This window comes from Pyxicephalus adspersus, chromosome 3 (assembly GCF_032062135.1).
Source record: "Pyxicephalus adspersus chromosome 3, UCB_Pads_2.0, whole genome shotgun sequence".
In the NCBI taxonomy this organism is placed as follows: domain Eukaryota; kingdom Metazoa; phylum Chordata; class Amphibia; order Anura; family Pyxicephalidae; genus Pyxicephalus; species Pyxicephalus adspersus.
In genome coordinates, this window is record NC_092860.1 from 92,877,644 (window position 1) to 92,904,501 (window position 26,858).

General features: G+C 38.2%; 1 protein-coding gene across 2 annotated transcripts in view; it reads left to right on the forward strand.

Annotated features, from left to right (window-relative positions):
* MCUB (mitochondrial calcium uniporter dominant negative subunit beta) overlaps positions 1-26,858 on the forward strand; it is a 43,474-nt gene that overhangs the window by 11,578 nt on the left and 5,038 nt on the right. The window contains exons 2-6 of one of the 2 annotated variants that reach the window (XM_072405695.1): positions 18,555-18,619; positions 21,835-21,904; positions 23,087-23,257; positions 24,838-24,942; positions 25,720-25,880. In XM_072405695.1, the coding sequence (XP_072261796.1) occupies positions 18,555-18,619; positions 21,835-21,904; positions 23,087-23,257; positions 24,838-24,942; positions 25,720-25,880 (572 nt within the window). The remainder of the gene's footprint in view (positions 1-18,554; positions 18,620-21,834; positions 21,905-23,086; positions 23,258-24,837; positions 24,943-25,719; positions 25,881-26,858) is intronic. The other variant, XM_072405696.1, reaches the window with a different exon arrangement.

Below are 26,858 nucleotides of genomic sequence, written 5' to 3' on the forward strand. Positions count from 1 at the left end.
GCAGTGCTATTACATGTTATTGATGGGGTAGGGGTGTGGGTTTGTATTTACAGGGAAAAATACAAAGGTAGTAACCCAAACCTGTCTGTGTTTTATACAAAAATAGTAGATGTGGCCACGTTCCTTGTAACATAATGCATACTGTGTCTTGACAATCAGCATCTTACATGCAGGATGCTAAATGGCCTATTCATTTTTATGAATGATTATCTGTAGGAAAGGTGGTGTGGACCTTGCTATATATGCTATAAGTAGCATAGGTAGGGTGGAGCTGTTAGGGCTTGTATAGTAAAACTGGACTTCAGCCTTACCATATACTTTATTTGGTCCTTTCCAGAAAAATGTTGGCTAGACTTACACTGTAAGTGATTTAAGTGCAAGCCAAGTTAAAAAGTTAAAAAAAAAATTAGAGATATAATTTGTTAGTTTTTATTTTCACATGTATTATGTTGTCACTTGGTTTAGACTAGTTGGTTTCTGTTAGAATCCGGGTCACATGAATTTGTTTACTCAATAAACACAAACACCACATATAGCTCACAAATAGCCTGCCTGTCTCTATCTTCTCTTGATTATATCTCTAACCATCAGGCTAGGCACATTGGTGATTGGTGATTTAATCACATCAAATTAGAAACCCTTCCTAAACAATAAGATTTGAATTAAAAAAATGAAATATTGATCTTCCGAACTTCTTTCTTGTACTAAACTTGCATACTCACAGTGTGCATGAGAAGCAGCAGCAAGTTTATGCCTCATTTGTAGACTGATGGGGATCCTGCATCATCTAGCACTTCCCAGCCTGACTGTCCCTGGCCCATCCCTTTTTAATATTGGATTTCAGTTCTGTCAGCCATGGAGGTCAGCAGTATGCATATAGATTCAGCATGCTTAGGAATTTCCAGTTCTCCAAACTGGCCCGTGATATTTGCATTACTCGTCAGGGATGTGGGCTTTTATGAGTACTGAGACGGGTACTGTGATGTTTTCCTCTATGTACTGTACCTACCTTCCCGGATCACTGCTAAAACCACAGTGATGAGGCACGTCAGGGATTTAAGGCAAGATATGTGCAGACACACTCACACTTCTACATTCAGTAAACTCATGCCAATTATCTCTTTAATGATTAGGCAATATTATTTCATACCTGCTAAGATTTTATAATAATAATCCTTAAAATGAATAAATATGCATGCATATTATTATAAAGCAACTTGTTATTCATTAGTTCATGTCAGTTTGAGGTGTGTGAGACAATTACATAGTTTCATCTTTCTTACCCTCAAGCTGAACTTGTTACAGGAGCATTCTGAAATTAAAAGCATCGCCTCGGTACTTTCCTGCTTAAATGTAATTTGTTTTTAGAATAATAATCTGAAATTTCTGAGTGATAGCAAGGTGCCTGCACAGAATGCTTATTTCTTAAGTTTGTTATTCAGCACAGCCTAGAAGCTCCTGAACCTGGCTACACATAGAATAAATCTCCAGGTCAGAACCTTGTCATTTCACACGACATCTCAAAATGTGATATGTGTAGCTTTATTGGAGCCTTTGAAACATGTGTATTGCTTTTTATGATTCTGGCAGGGAGTGAAGGTGCTCTGCACAAACACAGATGTGCATGCTGTGCATACCTGGTCTTTAAAGCAAAAATATATACCCTTGTAGTGGGACTCCCATACTTGTTTTAGTCTAGGGCACTAGTGGTCTGTTTTAAAATTAGAGGACTCATGGAGGACAAGTGGGCTGTAATGAAACTCAAATCCTGCAATTTTCGGTTCTGTCACTGAGAAATAAGTGCAGGAGAGATTGATTTAGTGGCCAGTACCCTGCTGCTTCACAGCAAAAACAGACACCCTCTAGGTGGTGGACCATGGCCAGGACATGGCCAGCAGCACATTAAGGCTCTGTGGTCCACATGGTGGGTCCTAGGGGAATACTACAAAAGCAATACTACACCGGAACATGTGACAAGAAATAAAAAGCAAACTATATCTTTCTGTAAAAATCAATCCAGAATGAGTGACATAAGTGATGATGTTAATATTCTTACCAACAGATAAATGGTGCAGAGATTAAACAGCACCCATAGTAGAAAGGAGAGATCTATGCTGCTATCTGACCCACCAAGACTATGCTAGCAATCCATGGCACATACAAAACATGGACTCTAGGGCAAATCTTCAACTTCCCTTCTTTTTGCACCCCAAGTTCTCTCCCAATCTAAAATCGTCTATCTAAAAGACTCTCTTTATCAGTTATAGAGTTGGGTAATGGATTCTGAAAAATATTGTATCCATTTGCACAGATGAAGCCTTAGCGTTCCCAAGGAAGAATTTTAGTGTGAAGCAAGGAAATTGGAAGTCGATCTTGACGTTTTAGTTTGTTACATGTAATATAAATAGTAGTAGATTAGGAAAGATGAATATGTTTACACAGTTTTTTTAGCCTTGACCTAGCTGTACTTTCATGGGTCCGATAAGCCCACCTTACCTAAAAGCAAACTCCACCTCAGTACATATCAAGGAATTGGGTAGGCGTAGGTGGTTTAAAAGACTTACTGGTGACCCCTACTCTCCTCCCTGTTGGTGTTCCCCAAGGGTCAGTCCTTGGACCCGTTCTCTTTTCTCTGTACACCTCCTCTCTCGGTAGTCTCATATCCTCCTTTGGCTTGCAGTACCATCTGTATGCTGATGACACTCAAATCTATCTGTCCACCCCTGACCTGTCTCCCTCAGTCCTGGATAAGGTCTCATGCTGCCTGTCAGCCATCTCATCATGGATGTCTGACCAATTTTTGAAACTCAACCTGGATAAAACAGAAATCATCATCTTCCCCCCTCAAATTCCAAATCCCCCCTGACATATATCTAACTGTTAACAACACTGTTATTCGGCCCTCCCCTCAGGCACGTTGTCTTGGTGTCACCTTTGACTCGGCCCTCTCATTTACCCCCGATATTCAGAACACTTCCAGGTCCTGTCACTTTCACCTATGCAACATCTCCAGAATCTGCTCCTACCTGTCCCCTGAGACCACCAAACTCCTTGTACACGCTCTTATCATCTCTCATCTGGACTACTGTAACATCCTCCTCTCTGGTATTCCACTAACCTGACTCTCTCCTCTACAATCTATCATGAATGCTGCAGCCAGACTCATCCATCCTTTTCACCCGCTCCTCTTCCGCTGCCTCTCTTTATAGTTCCCTTTATTGGCTTCCATTTCATCTTAGAATCAAATTTAAGCTCCTGTGCTTTGCGTTCAAATCCCTACACAGTTATTGTACCACTTACATTTCTAAGCTGGTAAAAAAGTACTCCCCCACCCGTTCTCTCCGCTCCTCCAATGACCTACTAATGACTTCCTCACTCATAACCTCATAACACACACGGATACAAAACTTCTCTAGAGCTGCTCCAACTCTCTGGAATGGTCTTCCTCGTCCTATTCGGCTTGCTCCTATTTTCTGCTCATTTAAAAGAGTGCTCAAAACCCATTTTTTCAATTTTGCCTACCCATCTTCTGTTATTTGCAACTGTCACTATTTCCCACCATTACATATCTCCCATCCTATTGTGTGTAAATTCCCCCACCTACTAAATTGTAAGCTCTTCGGGGCAGGGTCCTCTCCTCCTGTATGTAAATGTAATGTACAGTGCTGCGTAATATGTTGGCGCTATATAAATCCTGTTTAATAATAAAAATAGTATTAATAACTTATGTTTTTGAAGCACAAGCAGCTAACATGTGGTAACTTGTATTATGGTATCTAGCCATGACGGTTTCAGAGAAGCTGAATCCTCCATTAGATATGTATTCTTTATTATAGGGAATCCAACAAAGAAGCCATTGCACAGTTTGACATTACAATAGCTGGTGCACAAGGGTACAACCAGGAATATCTGCTACAAAGCAATCACTTTTTTGTTTTTCCTTACAAAATGTTACAGATCATCAATATACAACCATAAAAGTATAAAACAGAAGTGATATAGTTATAGAACAGATGGCAGTTTATGAACACTGTGTCACACTGATAGACTGGGGGAGTGAGTTGACTAAGTTTATGATAAATTCAGCATTTAGAAGATATGAGACGTCAGTTTCTCCAAATATTCTTTTTTTTTTTTTTTTTTTACAATTTTATGCACTTCGTTTCTTACTATATTTCAGAAATTTAGGCTTGGTGTTTTGGCTACAGTCTGCCCACATAATTTGGCAGGAGACGTATCCTTTGCCTTTTGTCAGATTGGATATTGGATAGTGTGTTCTTACATTACAGCAGTGAGTGCACAGGAAAAAATAGACCTTTACATTTAACATTGCTTATTCTGAACATGAGGGACCGTAGTGCTGATGTATCGTTTTTTTCACTGTACAATATTTGTGGTTTCTTTGGGAACACTAATATGCTGACAGATCATCTTATATAGTGCTAAGCAGACTAGCAGGTGTCTGGCAGGACTTTATTCTGTGCTGCATTAATGTCTGTGGAAGAGTTAGACAGAGAATCACCCTACTAATAAATACTTTTTTCATAATGCCACCATACTATGGTATGTATAAAGATAGTAATCATACATTGTCTCTTTCATGGTATCTTCCAGGGTTATTTCCATAAGTATAGTAAACTTCCAAAAGTCTTCTTAAATGGTTGGCTTAGAGTGACATAACACAGCACATTACACCTACTCCCTCCTGGCACAGAATTGCTGAGATTTACTTTATTTTTTAAAAGGGTGCACCAAGCTGTCCATGCAGCCCAGTGCACCTTATTAAAAGAGTACAGGTGTGCAGGAAGATTTTTGGCAGGAAAGGTTTACACAATGTTAGGATAGGCTTGTCTGTTCACTCCTTTTTATAACATTTAGATTTACATTCCTCTGTAAACAGGTCACTAGCATTGTTAGAAGGACAGTCAGCAATAGCAGTCTCCATAGTTTCTCTTTCTTCTCTTCTCAAATTACAAATGCACACATTTTTAAAATCAGGTGTTTGCCAAGTGATGGATGTGGTGCAATAATGTCAGAATACTGTGTTTTGTCAAAGCAAGGCCACAAAATTCCTAAAATGTTAACGAGTTGACGCACTGCCCCAAACTGTCAGGACTTTCTTTAGAAGTAGAGAAAATACTTGTTAAGAAACTATGCTATATGTGTTTTGGCTGCATGACCGAACTTAAGGCACAAATCAATCCAGTTTTGTGTTTATTAAAACATTTTCCCACTCTACAAGGGACACTGCTGTACCAGTATATATGGGCAACGGCAAGGAGACTGACCGGCTGCTTGTTCCTCTTAATCTTCTTTTTCCATACAAGAGCTTGTATTTTGACCCTTTTTGTATTTATGGTTAATACTTTCTTGCTTACTATATACAAACACTTTTTTATTCTATGAATGTAAATAGCCTTTACAGCAGGCATTTTACCATGATATGAGGTGTAGTAACAATCTGATTTATTCTCATGTGTTTACATATTGGAGGATATGATTTTTCTTCTTAGAGAGATTGCAGTGATACAACTTTTGATTACTTTCACTTATAGTTATTATACAGGACAGTTTCATAGTTACTTGGGACAAGTTTTATTGGCAGTTCACTCTCCTTGCCAACCCCCAAATAATGTGTTGGTGCAAGAAGTGAAGGAGTCGGTATGGAATGAGTTCATCTACACTATTCAATGAGTATTTTATTTGCAAAATGGCTTGGAATTTGCTATAGTCATTTTTTAATTGAATTATACTAGTTGTGTCCTCTTTTAGAGTGTTACGTTGTGTATATACCTTGTCTCGTACCACTCCTGATGAAGTAGACCATGATGTCTGAGAATCACATTAAGTTATAATTTTGAGATAATTTCACTGTTGGATGGTATTTTAATATTGTTTGGTCTCACTAATATATATGAGTGGCAATATTTTATTGAATATTTAAAAATACTGTTTTTAAAGACCGGGATATATATTGATGCCTTTAAAGTTCAATCTATTTTCCATGCTATTTTGTTTAAATTGAAACTGGGGATCTGGTATTGTGTTTATTATGGAAGTGATACCAGATTTTCTAACATACTTGAAGTAAAAAGAATTCTGGTTAGGACATTTTGCTCCATGTTTTGGCTGCCTGACCAAACTTTCATAAAAAATCAAATCAATGCAGTTTTGTATTCAATAAAAAAACTGCTGCTCCTTCATTGTCCGGTAACAGGATGGGGCTGACCTAGCCGTGCTGATGTAACTGCAGTAGAGAAAAGTCAGGCTACCAACATGGCTCAGGTATCTGACATCGTTGTGTAAATCTCAGGATTAGCTGGAAATAAATACCAGTTATTTGGCAGATGAACACAACTCTCACATATACATTTCAATAGTGTATTTAACTGTTCAGCTTTAAATAACTTGTTGGCTTTTATGTTTCCAGTTGATCTCAAAGGAAAAAATCCCCTAACTAGAGTTCTTTCCAGGGAGACATTGTAAATAATAATTACGTTACTTTCTTATAGCAATAAATGTAATATAATGCAGAGGTGAGAGTTGTACACTATTGTTATTACCCTTGATAAAGGAGTTTGTGATTGTGATATACTCATATAGTTTTAGAGATACACACTGCTAGTGGAGGATTCTAATTGCTTAATTTGGTGATTCAAATTAGATCCAGATACTATTATCCATTTTAGATGTTTTGGCAGAAGATCTCAACAGCTGATGCATGAAGTCATGAAATAGGCGAACATGTTTATTGAACATTGAATGTTTTTTGTAATGTTAAAGTTGATCTCCAGGCATGAAAAGTAGGGTATCTATTAGAACGTGTGAATATTAGGATTATATCACTTCAACCTTTCTTATTACTGCTTAAACCTATGCTGAAGAAAGATTTCATAGTATCTATAGTTGTGACCCCAATCCACAAACATTCTTGTCAATTTTAGATGAAAAATATTTTTATTTATAATATTGTAAGCTGACCCATCAGTGTCATTCTCTGGACTAACACCTGTCTGTAAATAAACTTCATTTATATCCGCTGGGTGAATTACATCTGAGAACAAGAACAGTAATCGTTTTTACTGCTTCTTCTGTTTCTGTAAAATGTTCTATATTTTTGTATGAATGTCATCTAAAACATCATCCCAAGAAAACCTAGTTAAACAAATGAAACAAAAATCTTGGTGTGGAAATTAAGTGAATCGTGCATGCAGTAATTGATGTAACCCCCACAAAAACTGCACCTGGATGTTGACACTGGATGGTCATTTCTACACATTGACTCTTTTAGCCCCTTCCTCGACACAGAACAGCTTCAGCTCTTGGTTTTTTTCCTCACTGCTCTCTTAAGGTCTGTCCACAGATATCTAAATTGGATTAAGTTCAGGACTCTTAACCGTTCTTTAACCTTTATCTTAAACAGAACATTCACATTATTCTTCATTAACCATTCTTTGGTAGAACAACTTGTGTGTTTAGGATCGTTGTCTTGCTGCATGAACCGCTGTCTTTTCGGATTCGGTTCATGGACAGATGTCTTGAGATATGTATTTGCTATTGTGCCTTGGGTCATTGTTGTGATAAATGATCCAGTTGTAAGTTCAGGCACACAATAGTATGATGTAAAATTCATTAGTAATTCCATGATTCCAAGCTGCTTGGCAAGTAGGCAGTAAAGCAACCACAAATCATAACGTTTAACACTATACTTCACAGTTGGTGTACATAACTTGGGAATGCTGTCTTCTGTGTTTTTTTTTTTTTTTTTGCCAAACGTCTGCTGTTGCTATGGCCAAACAACTTTTTGATTATTAATTTTTCAACACATGTTCCCGAAGGCATGATCTTTGCCTATATGATCAATTGCAAACTTTAAGTCTCACTTTAATGTTTTTGAGCAGTGAAGGCTTTTTCCTGGCATACTTCTGATTATATATCTGAAGAGCTTTAAGTAAAAAAAAGACAATGACCACCTCTTTTCCGACCAGAAACATTGTATCATGGCTGAGACTTATACAATGTTACTTGCTCCTCTGACAACACATACCAAGACCTGAAAATGTAGAGTGCTGCTAATGTGATGCACCAATGTGAATAAGAGGGCTGCCATTGTTATTTTTCACCTTAACTTTGATGCTTGTGTCAAACTTTATGAAGAAGCAGCTGCTAGCAGATGAATGTTGCAGTGGTATCGGCAAGCTGAGCATTGGTTGTTTACATTTTTTTACTTGTTAAGATGAAGATAAAATTTGAACTTTTTGCATTATTGTTTGAGAGCATAAATATGGAGGGAAAAGGGGATGTTTATTTATAAATGGCAGCGGAAAACACGTAACCATTAAACACGTCCATAGACAATTTCCTCTCCCTATTGGCAAGCTTTAATTTCAGGATGTTCCTTCCTTTTACATGTTTGGCATATGCTAGTATGTGTTCATCAGTGCACTTGATATTTACAAATCTGAATTAAAAAAAACAAAACCGTATACAGCAGGGGTGTCAAACTCTGTTCCGCGGGCCTAATTTGGCCCACAACCGCCTTTTTTTGGCCCCCAAAGGAATCCTAAATATGAATTGCAGCTGGCCCGCCGCTGCATTGAAATAGGGGCGCTACTACAATTCCCGGCATCACTCGTGTCTATAGATCAGCGGCCTCTCTGCCTGTGCATAGCCCCGCATTGGACTGTTTTATAGACGCAGGGAATTGTAATAGCAGTGCTATTTCAGTGAAGAGGGAGATCCAGCCACTCATAACATTGTTTTTTTCACACAGAATTGTAGTAGCGATGCTTTTTTAGTTTCACGTTTGTCCCAGGACTTTGTCTAAGCTTTTAATTTTGGCCCACTGTGTATTTGAGTTTGACTCTCCTGGTAACATACCTGTAGCATTGTCAGAATTTGATGATTTCTAAATAAAGATAGAGCCAGACTTTTTCCCTTAGCTGTGGCTCCTTCTGCAAACCAATGCAGCACCTCAACAGCCAACAAAGGTGAACCCACTGGATAAAGGAACAGAATAAATCAGAGACTTGGTATGGAGTATGGTTAGGAAGAGATTCCCCCTGGACACAAGGAAATACATTTGCTTACAACTACATAAATTTACAGATGTCCTTTGATTCCTGCTAGTTATATAAGTCAGACAATGTTTTTTTAACATGATGGGTTAAACCAACAATCGCCAACCCTTCGGAACTCACAGACTACAATATGAATTTTTTTAAAAAAGATAAATACATTTGTAAAATAATGATCTTCCTAATGGTGCCTGACGAGGGCTGTGAAGGCTCTGATTCATTGATCAGCTCACGGTTAAGTGAAGTATTACTATTGTTACTATTTTTATTAGTTGCATTATCTTTGGTATTACTAAATAAATGCAAAATATTTATTTGCTTTTTCTCACTCATTATGGGTTTATTTCATTTGAATCTATGACCAAACAAGAAATTATAGTTTTTAAAGTCAAACTATTTGATACCAATAAAATAGTATGAAATAATAATAAAGAAAATACAGTTAGGGTCACACTTGCCTAAAAGAGCATCCAAGAAATAAACAAATAAAATTAAACAATCAGATGAGAATCGGTATTCATGGAGCAGGGTGACTGTTGTAATGGTGGAAACAATACTGAAGCGTGCGGCTCGGGAACTGTGGCCTCATACAACCTAAGACTACACTGATATAACGCTGCGTCTCCCTTGTTTTTTCATCTCTAGTACAGTTTGTGAATTTAGTGCAATAAAAAGGTGAAAATTGTCATTCACAATATAATTTATTAGAATATTATTTTTGTTTTAATAATAAAACATAAAAATAGCAAATAATGTCCAAATTTTTCTGTGGACCACCAAAATTTTCTCGTTGACCACGGACCACCGGTTGGCGACCGCTGGGTTAAACTATTTAGACCACATGCCCTATGAATTCATATAGTCTTGTATTGTTTTAAATACCTGTAATCTGACTAATAAATACATTGGCTCTCCCAAGAGGTCACATTATCAATAACCCACTGATATCCTATATTTACACACTATGATATCATACCTTTGTACAAATCTTGGCACATTTTATAATGTTATCCTGCCAGTTTCCAGTGAAAGCATTTGCTACTCCCAACAATGATCCCTCCATGTTTCCACATTTTTGGTGTGTTAAATATGCAATTAAGAGTTTGGTATATCTTTTTGATAAATAATACCTATTAATTCTGCTGGAACTAGATGTGGTAAATGTGGTATCTAAATAGGATGGCTTTGTAGGTTCATGGCGGCGTGTAGTGCTTACAACACATTCAATGGGAAAACGAATGCAGTGCCATCATATTCTGAACTTTTTAACAGATTAGTTTATTTTATACCTTCCCAGGGTTGGTGTGGCACAGTGAATTATATGTGGCCTGAAGTAATACATATTTGAAGATTTTCTACAGATTTGTTTCCAGGGATCAAGGCTATAATCAATACTTCTGAAGCCTAATATACAAATCATTTTAATGCTCGGCTTTCTGCCTCAGGAAAACACAAATTGATCACATTTTTGCTCTGAAGTATTTTTTTTATTCAGAGTCTACTGCTTGCCAGCTGCTTTTTAACCATCTGCCACCTAATCGGCCTACATTTTTTGTATACTCGGTTTGATATTGCAATCCTTCAAATGCAGACCAAATAAAACATTTTGATTTAATAGAATATTAGGTCTTGCCAAACCTATCATTAGATATATCGTTTTTCCTACATGTGTATATGTAACATTTTAAGACATTTATTATTTCCTAAAGAAATTGCAGCATTCTTAATGACAGCACCTTTGTTGTGCTTTGCCTCATGAAGGTTTTTTGCTCAAATCTACTGATGCTAGGAGGCACCTTGCTTTGCCTGTTCTTGTGGAATAATGCTAGAGTTTATTCCATAAGTTTGCTTTATAACTGGTTCACCAAGAACAGGGCTGGAATTCATCTTAGGAGTCCATGGTCACAGAAAGCCTAGCGTCCAAAACTTACCAAGAAGTTGTCTAAGGGGTTGGTAATGCATAGGTGTCACTGGATATACACAAGTCGATGATAGTGTGTCTGAAAGATAAGTGGAGGATGAGTTTATTTGACGCAGGGAAAAGGAAACAGGATAACTGTATTTTATTTGAAAGTACAGTTATTAAATAAAAAAAATAAGATTACTGTGATTGGAATTCGGCTATTAGGATTTCAATATAAAGGTTGCATACAGTTTACATGGTAGATGAAGAATCAACCTGTCCCTATGCTGTGCAAATACTGTAATGCAAGTACTGGCAGGACAAACAATGAGGATAAAAAAAGGGTCTTGACATTTAGCTAGATACCAAAAACCTTAGAACAAATCTTGGATTGCTGATGAAATAAATCAGAAAAAGTTTGGTTATGTGAGAGATATATTGTCAATTTTGGCTAAATTTCTTGCTGAAAACACATTTATGGAGCACATTTAAAGTGGGTTGGTGAATGGTTTGTGGCATGTAGAAGGGAGTTCTAGAGTAACAGAACATCTTAAGTGAAACCATTTTAACTTCCTCTGTTATTCTTAGTAATGTAGTGTTGTCAGCAACTGGGTGGGTCCTGTGGTGACTGTTTGATTTAGTATATATTATCTGTCAAAGGGATTGCAAAACTACTCGCTGTCTTCACCACACTTTGTACAGAGGAGAACAGCAAATCATAATTATTTCCTAGCTTCCTTCCATCCACAGACATTAAAGCAACAGAGAAGTTTCAGGTGTCACAAGGTCTGTATTGTTTCCTCCAAAACACAATCAACATCTAAGCAAGGGCCCTCTTTTTTATAGCCCATGATGTTACACACTTTTCCTTTTTACAGAGTTCCTCCAATTGCATCTACCAGCAGAGCTTTGGTTGGTTTTCATTGAGTACGGCAATTACTAAGCGCAGCATCTGCTTCTGCATGGAGTAAATGGCTTCCTGTGTCCTTGCATGGCCATCAGCCATAGTCCTGTCTTTTATAACTGAGACTCACTGAACTTGCCAGCCACCTCTCCAGCCACTAGCTACTCTATAGACTTAAAATGATGGTGGATAGTCCTTAAACCTTGATGTTAGTTGTCCATGCAAACTTTGTATATACATAGTCACCCTTTCTCGGAATAATAACAACAATCCAGTAAAATTCGGCTTGGCCCAAGTATGTTGTCTAATGTCCGTGGATACCTTCAAGGTTGTTACTGTTGAGAGCCTGTTATTTAATACCAACGTGACAAACTATTTTCAGTTCATTAAGGTCTTTTAGACAACAATCATTGCAACTGGGGAGCATTGTGAAAAACCCTGACTTCACCAAAATATCAAATCATCTCTTGATTCCTGTATACATTGGATAGAGATTAACTATTTGGTTTGCATTTTTAAGCCCCAAGAGTACATTTACCTGAATGATCTTGTTGTTATCTGTATGTACAGGGTCGGTGCTATACGATCGTTCGCAGATATCGTGCAGGATCGTTCGTCGTTCGTTTACAAACGATAATAATTGGAAGTGTGTATGCAGCTTTAGTCTTCGTTTTCCTTTGAAACAGCTGCTTTTGATTCTGAATTATTTGTTCTGAGACATGCGGCAATAAAAAACAATATAGCTGCAGGTTTTGCTCAAAAATAAAATATTACACAACACAAGAATCTGTGTTCATATACTTTAGCTACTTTTTTTCAGGTCTGCATTCTTAGTTCTTCATATGGGAAGTAGACTGTGTTATTGATTATGGTTTATTGGACTTTCATTTTGCAACAATATTGTGTTTGTGTGTCACTTTGTGTTAGTTTGGTCCCTAATTTTTATAGTGATAGAGATTTGGAAGAGCAGTTATTAAGCAGTGGTAACCAAAAAGTCATGTAATGTAGCATGATGATAATGTTAAGTGGAAGAATTGTCAGGATTCATTAGGTTCATAACTGCTTTAATTGAAGCACTGATAGTGTTTCCTTGCAGCACAAGGATGGCGAAGATGCACTTTCATCAGTAATGCTGGGTAATCCAGTAAACCTGGAATGGATCTGGTCCAGGATTCAAAACATTTGCTAACAAATAGCAAATGACTTAAGTATGAAGTAATCCATTTCAGGTTTGCTGGATCTCCCAGCTTCACTGATGAAGGTGTATCCTCTGCAGCCTTGGAGGAAATCAGACCCCTTATCTTTAAATAAAATGGAATTCACCTCAATGATAGCTAAAAATCTGATTGCCCTTTATGTTCTACCTCACTGACCATGGTCCTTAGGATAAATCCAAACTATACCCCCGAGACTCCTCATTTTCACTATACACAAAATAATCATATTATCTATTTATTGATCCATAGCAAAAACATAGGTGACTTGGTGAAATAATCAAAGGCCACAGCTTTTTTGTAGGATCACTTGTGATAATTGAATTTCATTGTAACATTTGTTTTTTGTGAAGATTTTAGATCTTGTAGTTTAATGTATGTAAAGCAGCATAATCGGTCTGCTAAATATAGTCATGAGGCTTACTGAAAGATGCAGCTTGTTCATGAATAACCTTACAGAGACTTAACGTTATACATTCATCCTGCTATTTTTATTCATCTACATTTTCATTACTCCCATTGTGGATATCATGAAAACACATTTCTGCAACGTTCACTAGGATTTAATATAAACCTAATGCATTTGCACTCTTTTTTTAATTAATCTGATAGGATCAATCAGAGTGCCTAGCGTAAAATTTAGCCTCACAGGACACAGTGTTATAAAGGCCAAATTGCTGAGAATAAGTCTTCCCTGCTAATTATATTAATGCATGATCATGCCATATTACCTTGTTAATATTTCATAAGTACAGTTCAGCATAAACTGACTGAAGGAAGCTGATTCCTAAAAGTTTCAAAATGTTAATGAAAACTCTGGAACATCATAACGCACCTCATTCAGTTACCTGACAATTTATGCCATAGCCTAAGGACATTTTAGATGAGAGTCAGACTACCAGATATTCAGTTTTTTTTTCACACCTCTTGTGTAAAGCTACATACACACACACTAGATGAATGTCACCTGAGATGAACAGTTGGAATCATGTGTACAGCTTTCTCCCGCCATCATCAATCTGCCCTTGGGATGACTGTTGTACCTTTTTTTTGGAGGGGATGCCACTTGCTCATCCTCCCCTCACCATAGTACAGAATGTTTCTGTGTATACAGTGCTCATTCTTCTCCTGTCCCTGGAAATGATCACAAAAGATTGTTTCGAGTGACTGAAATCTGATGTTTGTATAGGGCTTAAGGCCTTTAGGGTATAAAAAGGTACCTTTGAAAAGGTTGCCATTTAAATGACTGTATAACCAAAACTCTTTTCCTTTTTTTGTACACAGGGTTGGAATTTTGGTGCCGTAATTTAGAGCTTGGAACAGGAGTCCCTATTGGAACATTTCCCCCCACCTTATTTTTTGGGGCAATGGTTACCAGTATAGGGATGAATCTCTTCACTATGGAGTCTACTCTTTCCCACTCTATTCAAAACTAAAATAGTAAATTAAGTTTTGCCTAGAGATTCATTTTAACCTCATAATTAATTAGAGTTCCTTTTATATCAGACTTTTTACTTTAATAGTTGTGAAATCAGTGGATTTTATTTTATTCTAAGACCTGGAGTGTGATCGGAGTTCATGTGAATGATTGTTCATTCTAAATGTCTGGTCATTCACAGAAGATTTTAAAGGTATCTTTACAGACACTACTAACATTGTGAGACAACAATGAGGGAAATATACTCAGGATCTATTCCTACTCGTCTTCTTCTGTCTCCTAAAACCCTTACTACTTCCCACCATTCCATACCCCCAATCCTTCTATTGTGTGATACTTCCCCCTCCTTCTAGATTGTAAGCAGTTCAACTGCATCTGAGTTGTTTCATTTAAAATAATTGTGGTAATGTACAGAACAAAAATTAGAAAAAAGTTGTCTCTGTCCAAATATTTATGGACCCAACCGTAGTCCCTGAAACCAAAAACAGATTCATGCTCCAGTATAAATAAACATAAAGCTGTATGGTATTTTTTTTTTTTTTTGCTTAAATTTTTTTTTACATCCAATGATCTCACCCCTGTTTCTTTTTGTATAATGATTGCGGTCAGGTCCTGGCTGTTGAGGAGGACAACAGGGTTCTGTACATCTTCCTAGAAAATATCATAGCACTTTATCTCAATACACCTCGGAAGAGCCTTAATAGGTGGATGTTAGTCTGGAGAAGTGGAGGTTCCTAGATGGGCTGTATTTGCATTCAGGCTACCCTAGGTAAGAAGAATGGCCTCCAAAACTTGGTGAACACTATGAAATGTTCATAGTACGGTTTCAAACCAGACCATTTGTCAAAAAGGGATGAAACCTCTCCATAAATTCTCATAAATACATTTCAGTGGGATTTTAATGAGCATTTTTAGGTGTGCTTCTATCTTTGTGGCACATGACCTGGTTTTTAGCACCCGTGTGAGGGCTTTTACAAGCGTTAATGAGCAGCCTAAAAAAAACAACACAGAAAAATTAAACTGGCCTAATGACACTATGTGGTCTATTTATAAAGCAGTAAATCTGACATTCACTGAAACATTCCCTAGTGGACAATCAGGTACTGCCACTGAATCATATAGACATGGAAGGGTCACAACCAGAGAATGTTTCAGTAAATGCCAGGTTTGGTTCTTCGTAATAGAAAATTATATATCTTGAAAAATTGGCATTACAAAAATACTTTTTACCTTTTTTTCTCTTTTCACCTTTGTTGATTTTGCAGTGCTGCTTCAATCCTGCAGCTTCTGGGCAGCCACTTGTCTACATGGCCACTAGGTATTTCCTGATAGTTACAGCATTGTGCCATGTCTGTGGTATGTGTATTGAAATGAACATTTGTAATCTCCATCAGAAGCCCATGTATCTGGGTGTCAACACAGAAGCATGGTTGGCAGGCTGGGACAGAACATTTTTACCCTATACCTAGAAAAGCCTAAACAAGGACTTTCATGGCAGGATATCCAGGTGTTAATTAAAAGCTGCAAAATAAAAATAAATAAATACATGTACAATAATACCTTAGTGATCAGGTTTACATATACTTGGGTAACACAGTGTCTTTGTTTTGTTAGAATACGTTTTTCTTACACTCTCCAGTATCTGTAGATAGGGTTATCTTTCATTTAAGTGGTTACCAGTTACAGGTGTCAGATACCTGCTGATCCTTTGCTTACACCTTGGAGTGTTTTTGGAGATTTGCCAGTAATACAAGACTTTCCAGTTTTATGCTATTGCTTTATTTTAAGCAAATATTCAAATCATCTGAAACTTGAGATATTATTTTACCTTGTTTCACTTGAAATGAACTAGCAAGACAAACTACCACTAAATTATAAAACACTGAATGATCTGAGAAATAGCAGTTTTATGACGACACCTTGAAAGAATAAAAAAAAAAAAAAAAAAAAAAAAAAAAAAAAACTTCTGGTATGCATTAGTATTGAAGTCCGAGATTCAGTATGACAACACCGCTGCAATTTTCAGAAGGGAAGGTTTATTATTATTAATAATATTAATAATAATAATAATAAACAGTATTTATTTAGCACCGACATATTACGCAGTGCTGTATAATAAATTGTTTTGCTTTATTGCAGAAAGGTGAAGCAATGCCACTTCTGCAGTAAAAAAAAACCCACCTGCCTAATCACAATTTTTTATTACACTCACCTCCATGCTTCATTGTAGATGTCACCATTGACCCTCAGTCCTCTTATGGGTTCTGAATCCTCTGCCATCTTGATTGGCCAGGTCGGAATGATTTACCTCTTGTAAATGCAAATTCATTCATACCTGGCAGCCAAGGCCTGTAATAAAGACATATGACTATGATAGGCACATTAGATTGTGAGACCTTATGAGGGAAAGTTAGTGGCATGACTATGGATTTTGTAAAGCTCTGTGTAATATTCTGGTGCAATAAAAATACAGGATAATAGATTTATTTTCATTGAAAGCCACGTGACATGACACTCCAAGAAAGTGCACATCTAAGAATGGAAAATTAGCTACTGGAAGTTGAGGGGTGCAGCTAGAATCAGTATAGGGGGGTTCCAGGCTTGGGTAAGCTAAAGGGAGGACAGCTAGGTGATAATGTAGTAGAAGAGCTAGGCATGGGGAGGAATGAGGAGGAGAGATGGGCATTACAACCGAAGAGGAAGAGAGCGGGCTATGGGAAGACTGAAGGAGAGGAGCTGGGCTTGGGGAAACTGGAGTTGGAGACCTGAGCTGGGAATGGGAAGACTGGCAGATGGCATGGGAAATAGAGGAGAGCTTAGCATAAGGGGACTGAAGGGAAGAGACCTTGGCAGGGAGGAACAGAAGTAAGAGAGCTAGGCATGGGCAGTAACTATGTAGCTCAGCTGCCTGTTATCTGTTGAACAATAACACAATCAAATAAAAGGAACTTGTGAACCTCCTATTGTATGCTGCTTCCCTGTCTCTTAGATTGTAAGCTCTTCGGGGCAGGGTCCTCTCCTCCTCCTGTGTCAATGTCTATGTCTGTCTGTCATTTGCAACCTCTATTTAATGTACAGCACTGCGTAATATGTTGGCGCCATATAAATACTGCTTATTATTATTATTAATAATAACCTCATTCTTTTTGGATACATGCTTAAACTTGGCCACACCAAAAATAAAAATTATTTCTTTGCTGCCACCCCACTCACCTGCCCACCCCTGGTTTCCAGAATGGTATGGGCTATTAATCTGACCTTATTTGCCCTCCCATGATCAAAATCTAAATACATTTTTTATTTATTTATTTATGTTTTATGTTCTATTTTAAACCCATTTCAGTTCATAATATTGAATGTAGATCAGAATACAAGGTAAAGCTGAAATGATAAAGGAGGTTAATTAAAGTTTCAGCACTTTTATTTGCAAACTGGAACATTGCGTACTTGAAATGCTTTAATTAAAACAGCGTGAATAAAATTCTCAGCACAGCAAAGCAGAGTTTTTTGCTATAAAAGTATTGCATATCAGAATCAAGTTGTTTTAAGTGAAAGTATTTCCAGCTGACCACTGAATAAGGTACAGAAATCATTACGGTGGTCTATTACAGCTCTTATCTGTTATCTGCTGTGCTCTGCTGTAGAAAATTGCACATTGTAATTGGAATGCCTCCAGCTTTAGTGGCGTGGGAAAGCACAACATTCTGTGCTAATTTTTCATCAGTCCTGTACCAGTAGACACTGTGCAGATTTATGCAGGCAGCATTCAAGCACAGCATATATTAACGGTATTGACTCAGTAGCTCATTCAAGTACTGTCAGAGTGATCTAAAGTCATCCTGGCTGCCAATTTAAAGTACTTTCCTAATTATTAAGCCTTGTGTTTTATGTCAACCACACCCAGCTTGTGTAATTCAGCTTTTCCTGCTTTGCAATAAATCCCCATGCTGAGCTATAGGCCAAGGTCGAAAGGGCATTTTTCTACTCTTTGAAAAATAAAGTAAATGCGTCATTACAGAGAATTCATTATTGGCGAATGCTTCCACTATGTCCCAGAATGTATCATCAGGCACCTCTCAGCAGGTTGGTGATACTTAAAAATGGTATATGGCTAATAATATATACGGTGGGATAACGGGGGGGGGGGGGAGTGCTTTCCTTGACAGTTTTTAGGGCAGGAATGACAAAGGACTGCAGTATATATAACGCCTGCTCTGCTTGTATAGACCCCAGGTATTGCTCAAAGATTTGACACTGGTTCTCTTTTGGCACTGTACAAGTTTGCTTGTATGATCTACAGTTAGGTCCATAAATATTTGCACAGAGACAACTTTTTTTCTAATTTTGGTTCTGTACATTACCACAAATAATTTTAAATTCAGATGCAGTTGAACTTCAGACTTTCACCTTTACTTCAGTGGGTTGAACAAAAAGATTGCATAAAAATGTGAGGAACTAAAGCCTTTTATTAACACAATCACTTAATTTCAGGGGCTCAAAAGTAATTGGACAAATTAAAAAGCTGAAAATAAATTGTTCATTTCTAATACTTGGTTGAAAACCCTTTGCTGGCAATGACAACCTGTAGTCTTGAACCCATGGACATCACCAGATGCTGGGTTTCCTCCTTTTTAATGCTCTGCCAGGCCTTTACTGCAGTGGCTTTCAGTTGCTGTTTGTTTAGTCTTCTGTTCACAGCAAAATCTTCCACATACAAGCACCCCACCCCAATAATCTTCAGGCCTTTTATCTGCTTAGTTCATAATGACATAACAAAGGAATTGCCCACACCAGCCCATGAAAAAGCCTTTGAGTCAATTGTCCAATTACTTTTGAGTCCCTGAAGTGAAGTGATTGTGTAAGAAAAAGGCTTTAGTTCCTCACATTTTTATGCAATCTTTTTGTTCAACCCACTGAATTAAAGCTGAAAGTCTGCAGTTCAACTGCATCTGAGTTGTTTCATTTAAAATAATTGTGGTAATGTACAGAACAAAAATTAGAAAAAAGTTGTCTCTGTCCAAATATTTATTGAGCTAACTGTATGTCATTCACCTTCTATGTAACCTTCTATATAAAGAATGTCATAAAAAAGTAATGATCTCTCTGTGGAGGTCCCACAGGTCCATGCTGTGTCTGATTTGTAGCTGGGTAATCTTGTTGCTTTACTTTTGAACACCACTGCAGAAAGACCACTGCTTCTATCCACAAATAATGGCACCTTCCTGTAACTAGCTGGAAGGGAGAAGGCTTTTCAACTATGTAAAGTAAATCTGTAAGCATGTGTACACCTTTTGTTATGATACACCTAAAATTTCAAAGTTATTTTTTTGGGGGGTAATAGAGTTTGAAAGAGTTAAGCTGTGTACACACTTGCAACTTTTGTCGTTGGAAAGGATCTTTCACGATCCTTTCCAACGACAAGGGGCTGCAAGATGCATGAACGATGCTGTACATACAGCACCGTTCAATGCTCTATGGAGAGGGGAGGGGGGAGAGCGACGGAGCGGCACCCTGCTGCGCGCTCTCCCCTTCCCTTTCATTACGATCTGCTGTCGTCCATCGTCCGTGGATCCGGCAGGTCGGTCGTCCGGACGATGGACGACACCGACTGTACACACGGCAGATTTTCGCCCGATAATTGGCCGATGCCGATTATCGGGCGATAAAAATCTGCCGTGTGCACGTAGCTTTAGACATATATATTAGTATACAGCTTAATGTATACAAGGTCCAATGTTAGGTAAAATCTGATGGATTAGATAACTGTAGCTAATCAGCATAGTTTATAACAAAAGAAGCCCTGTGTCATTTTTGTTCATTTTATATGTCCGTGAGGCATTTGTTAGAAGGTCAACTTGTCTAAAGGGAAGTAGATGTACAATACATTTTACCTTTATATAAAAAAGGTAAATAAAAGATTTAGTTGTTTGTGATAGTAATTATAAAACCTGGAAGTAATTAGAATTCTGTAGTTGTGAATGACCTAGTTAGGTGATCAGCTGGCTGTCTTAGAAGATCGCAGCAGCTTTTATCAACATCAGATATATGGGATTAGTTTACTTTAGCTGTCTGCAGAAGCTGTGCACTGCATGTTCATCCCATGTCCCTGTGTATCCCTATATATATAGTGCCAACATATTACGCAGCGATGTACATTAAATAGGGGTTGCAAATGACAGATACAGATAGTGACACAGGAGGAGAGGACCCTGCCCCGAGGATTTTACAACCCAGGAGACTTAGAACAAAAGTGCAGATATGAGTAGGTTGGGTAGTAAAGTGACAATACATCTACATGAATACTGCATTGCTTTTTCTTCCAAACATAAATATTAGGGGCTGGAGTCATGTCTGCCGCATTTTCCCTCTCTGCAGGTCAGCAGTTCTATATAGAAGTACACCTGGGACGTCTCTGCAGATGTTGGTGGCAAGTCTAGCCAGTGCAGCTTCACATTTGCTCAGGGCTGTAGACATCCAGCTGTCCTAAGCACAGATGAATAATGACCTTTTGTATAAGAATCATCTTTTGTACCAGGCTGTAAATACAAACTAATGCTAAAATGCACTTTTAGAGGAACCTTTTTGTTTACATCTACCTTGTAACTGTATAGACCAAGAAATAGGAGAAATGCTTCATGTTTCTTCAACTACAGCCCTCTCACTCCACTGGGTATCTCCTGTTTTACAATATAGTTCTTTCTAAATTCTTTTTGACCATAATAGCCCAGAGGATTTATTCAAAATCTAAACACAGATAGGTCACAGTTTGTATTTTATGAGGACATGAGGCTGCCCTAGGCACTGGCTCATGTATGCAAAGATGGTAAACACCATTGTCAGTTGTTAATAAAACAACTGTAAGTTGTTAGGAACTGTAGCTGAGTGTAATGGTTTTCTTTATTTTATATTCATTGTTTTAGAATTTTACAACAATGATTATACTTTTAATGCAGTTTTCCTCTAATTACCCTCCCTCAACTCCACAGCATTTCTAACTCTAACCTTAGTAGGCCACAATCTTCACTGTGTGGCCTGCAGGGAGTTGCGCAGCTGACCAGTATGTACTGGGGAATCCCTCTCTATTCCTGTAGAGAGGCTATCCACTGTGCATGCCAGAGGTCCACGACCTCTCCATAGGGATAAATCGAGATGAAGAAGATTTCAACCAGGATATTTATGTAGCTGACGCTGTGCACCCCAGGAAGCTGTACCATTGCGTTTGGGAGACATGCAGCCTAACTGTGGATAACAATTTGCTACCTGTAACTTAATATTTTCTTTTTTGTGCTTCTTTGTAGGTTAGAAATATAAGAGGAACTCTTCATCTGAACAATGTGTGTTACTACAGCACAATATTACCCTCTAGTGGTAAGTGTTTATCAATAACATTTCCTACTGCTTCTAACCTAGGGGTGTCGAACTCAAATACACAGTGGGCCAAAATTAAAAACTTAGACAAAGTCGCGGGCAAAATTTGAAACTGAAATAGCACCGCTACTACAATTCCCAGTGTCAAGAAAACAGTCCAACGTGGGACTTAATCTTATGAGTGTCTGGAACTCCCTCTTCACTGAAATAGCTCTGCTACTACAATTCCCTGCGTCTATAAAACAGTCCAATGCGGAGCCACGCATTGGCAGAGAGGCCCCTGGTCTATAGACGCGAGTGATGCCAGGCTCTGCAATTCATATTCAAGATTCCTTTGGGGGCCAAAAAAGGACGTAGTGGCCCCGATTTGGCTCGTGGGCCAGAGTTTGACACCCCTGTTCTAACCAATGCACTTCTGAATGCCCAATTTGTGTGTGTGTAAATAGATTTTTACATTTTCAGCAAACTTTTGTAAAAAAACAAATTTGTTTTGGAACAAATTTATTAGGTTTTAAAAATAAATACAGAAACAAAAAATAATACAATAAAATAAATAGGGTTGCCATGCACGTAGGATCTAAAGGAGCAGTACAAAATTCAAATGATGGGTACAGCACCATATAATTAGAATAAACATGGTATATGTCAGCTTTATTTAAAGAAAATAAAAAAGAACCCTTACAAATTACTTGATGCCAACAAGATGTAAGAATAAAAAAAAATCCTTAACAAATTAATAAAAGCAAAAGGTTGGATAATCTCTAGAATGTCCATTAGTTTATTAGTCTCCAGAACAGGCAAAGAATTTAGGAAATGTTTCCAGCAATCAGTAAAGAGGACACTTATCCTCATTACTCAAATATACCAGTTCAATATATCAGAGATTTAATGCTTTTCTGGAATCAGATTCTGCTTTATCAGGAATTCCCAGTGCTGGGTAGATTTCCTCATCCTGGCCAGATACAACACTTTTTTTTTTTTTTTTTTAAAGCTTCCTTGTGTTTGGTGAGAAAAGGGATGTCAGATTTACTGCAATCCTGCATGGAGGTAGAGTTGTAAAATCTTAGCTTAGAGAAAAATGAGAGAAATTAACAAAACGAATTGGAGGATTGAGAACTGCTGGGGCTTTTTTATTCCGGTTGAGGAACTCTTCAATAGATTTCTTTTTTATTTTTTGTGCAGATGTGGCTGTGCACTATAAGCATGGACTCCCTATTATAACACTTTCCCTGCCATCTCGGAATGAACGCTGCCAGTTTACCATTAAACCATTAACAACTACCGTGGGGAAGTTCTTGCAGGACATTCATAATGAAGACCGAGGAATTGAGAAACTGGCTGCGGTATCCACAGGTACAAGAGAATGAAAGAAATAATTGTTGAAATTTATATTGTTCCACTTTGTTTCTCTTTGCAACCATATGCAATTATGATACTTTTTACTTTAGTTAGGAAGTCATAAGAAAAAGGATAACTTTAAATGCCATGTATTGACTTAGTCATGAGGTAGGCAAGAAACATGTTTGAATCACATTCACATGGGAGATGGCCTTATTAACTATACTAACCACTATACTTACTAGTTTTCCTCAAGCAGTCTGTTCCCATCCCTCTATCTGCCACTTCTGTCTTTTTCTGGTCTGGCATCCTTTTTTATTTAACCACTATGCAGTCACTGATGCTGTAACCTGTGCAAGTCTGTACTGGAGTTATTTTGTCCCAATGTCCAACAGCATTCTCTGTATTTCAGACATCTTGGAAATGTACTTCTCATTGTTCAATATAAATGCTAGCATATACAGTCTCTAATATTAACCCCCCTAGTGGTATTACCAAGTGTGACTCAGGGTGGGTTTTACCAGCAAAAAGCAGTAATCCCAAGTCCACACTCGGGGTTGCTTAAACCTTAAAAAAAAAATAAAAAAAAACACCCACCGTGCTCAGTCTGCTGGTCCCCGCAGGTCCTGGGGACACTTCTTTCCTCTTCGATCTTCAGCCGCGAACTGCAGAGACGTTCTCCGGGGTTTCCTGGTGACGTCGGTGCATGGGTCAGTGCGGGCGGGAGCAATTTTTGTTTGCTTAGTTCTGATTTTAGTACAATCGCCCATCTCATTTGTTGATAGATTTTGAGGAAGTCAATGGCAGTATATATTGCAGACCATCTTTGTTTTTTTATTTTTAAAAATGGGTGCTGTTATTTGTAACAGGTAAACCTATGCTTATTTTTTTAACCTAATACAGATATTTTTTAATCTAATACAGGACCCTTTGTGTACAGTTTTTTTTACAATTCATATCACATGTACAGCCACTTCATATTACTTTTTAAGTGATTCGTCTGTGCATCAAAAATATATTTCACCCCCATGCATGTCAGATTTTGTGCTCAACCATTACCATTTTTTTCTTCATGCAAAGTCTAAATACTGCATGATAAGCTTGTAAAATTGTAGCAAATTATCCTTTAAATCAGGGGTCCCCAATCCCCGGCCGCCTGACAAGTGGTCCGCAGCTCTGACCGTTGCATCCCTCGGCGGGATCAGGAGAAAGACCCCACTTTGGGGGGGCACACTGGCCAGACCCGCGGACCATGTCCCTGGTAGGGATCGCAGGCTCAGGGCGGTGGGTAGATTGTTTTCCTGGACACAACCCACCCATTCTGGGCCTGCGATGGGAGAGTGGGTGGTTCTGGCATTATGACATCACTCTGAGGGAGTTCTACCCCCTTTTAGTGACACACGGCTCCCTGCGCATATGCAGTCTGGAGTCCATGCTTTCGTGGTCCATGACCTCCAAAAGTTTGGGGATCACTGCTTTAAAGATTATAAAAGATTTGGTTGTGGAAGTGTTTTATTTTGAGATTTGAAGAGCAGTAGTATCTCTGCCAGATTGCTGAAATGTTTGTTTTATATATAAATCCTTCTCATCCTCAGATGGTACCAAGTTCTCAGCTTCAACACTGATGGGTGTTTTATTAAAGAATGATTTCCACCTAGTCATAAACAACTCAACGTACCATGTCCATTCTCCTCAGACAGGTAAGATATATGTGACTCAGGCATTTTAAAAGCTAAAAGTAATTTCTAACAAAGCAGGCATCAAACATCAGAGAGAGTTGAGGTAAATGTTCAGTCCTTTGATTTCAAGCAGCACTTTAGCCCATTTATCTCAATAAAGTCTTTTAATGTATTAAAAATGCTTCTCATTCACCTATTTGAAAATAGGACAGCAAAAAAGGTCATTTGACCTTCAAAACAGTCAGACGAGGTCCTTCCCTGCGCTCCCTTGGCGCTGTGGAGGAGAACAAGAAGAGTGTACAAGTACCCAGCACTTCACCATTCATTGCAGGAATTTACACAGCTGGAAGAGTTTCCCATACATGACAATTACAGTCACCACTGTGTACCTTAAAGTAGAACTAAGCCCGTGGTACTCACCTGTCTCCATTCCCTCGCAGGGCTTCATCTTCTTCTTTCTTCTCTTCCTGTAGATAATCTTTGGCCATCTTGATTGACCAGGCATAGATGATGTAAGTCCTTAACAGGCGCAGTAGAATGTGCATGTGCAGGGAAGCCTGAGATTGTTGTGTGTCCTGGCAACCAAAGCTGATGCTACGCTTGCACATCATTTTCCAGATACCCAGAGCAATCAGGCTGTATATTACCCAGTCCAATAATTCAGATTTGACACAGAAGTATACAAACAAGGTGAAAAGATGGGGTCCCTTTAGCTCAAAGCTCTCTTTCAGCAGAAATACATGCAAAACAAAGTGCAAAATGTAAAACATAGAGCAAAGTTATTTTTTCTACTTTTAGATAAGCAGCCCGCTGATGAATCACATGGACTGGATCCTGTGAGGTCTTTGGTCCATAGCCTGTATTCAACTTTGAAATTAGAAGAACATCATCTGCAAAAAGAACAGGAGCTGATACAGAGGATAGAAGTCTTAAAAGAAGAGTTGATGCCACTAGAGCAGGTTGGAATTTCCTTGTTTTGACTTGAGGTTCCCAAGTGGGTGGAAATATGTCTGATACTTTTAAATCTAAATATAATGTCCATGTGACATTTAACCTTGACATGTGTATTACCAAACACAGATCATCAACACAGTTGCAAAATAAAACTTTAAAAATGAAGATTTAAGTATACAATAATTTTAAACACCCTGTTGTGAGCAATATTCTGTATATACACCATTTGCTTCACTTCACTATATGTGGCCATATAGTTCCCTTGGAATTTACTGTGCATGAGTGGCAATGTGGTAAAGCTTTGTTTAGTTGTTGTGCTGTAGAAACTAAAATAATTGGTAGAAGAACATGTGTAGTACTCTTTGGGTTAGGGGGGCATTTTTAAGTAGTATTAAAGTTATCTTATTAAAAGTGCTGACAGGCTGTCTTTTTATGACAGAGGGGACTGGGAAATCTCTTTTGTCAAAACTCTTTCTATGGGCCTCCCAGTGTTTTCTACTAATAGTGTACACTGGACTGTACATTTATAGCTCATCCTACAGTCTTAGGCTGTGTGCATAAGTAAGACCTTTGTGAAAGATCCTTTCCAACCACAAAAGACTGAAAGATGCATAAACGAGCGCTGTACATACAATGCCGTTCTGCTCTTTGGAGAGGGGGGACCGACAGAGTGGCACCCTGCTGCGCTCTCTACCCTTCACTTTCATTGCAGTCCTTCATTGTTTGCTGTTCATGGATCTGCCAGGACAGATCAGTGAACGACATGACATATTCTTGTCCGATACCAGTCCTGAGGTGATAATCGGACGAGAATCGTCTGACGTGTGTACGTAGCCTTAGCGTGATTCTGTGCTAGGATGAAGGAATTCCCATATGCCCGCCCAGGAACTGCATTATTCTATACCCAGCCAGTGAAGATGGCCAATGAATCAGAAACCTGAATGAAGGCCAGATGAAGATAAAAGCAAAGACAAAGAAGAGTG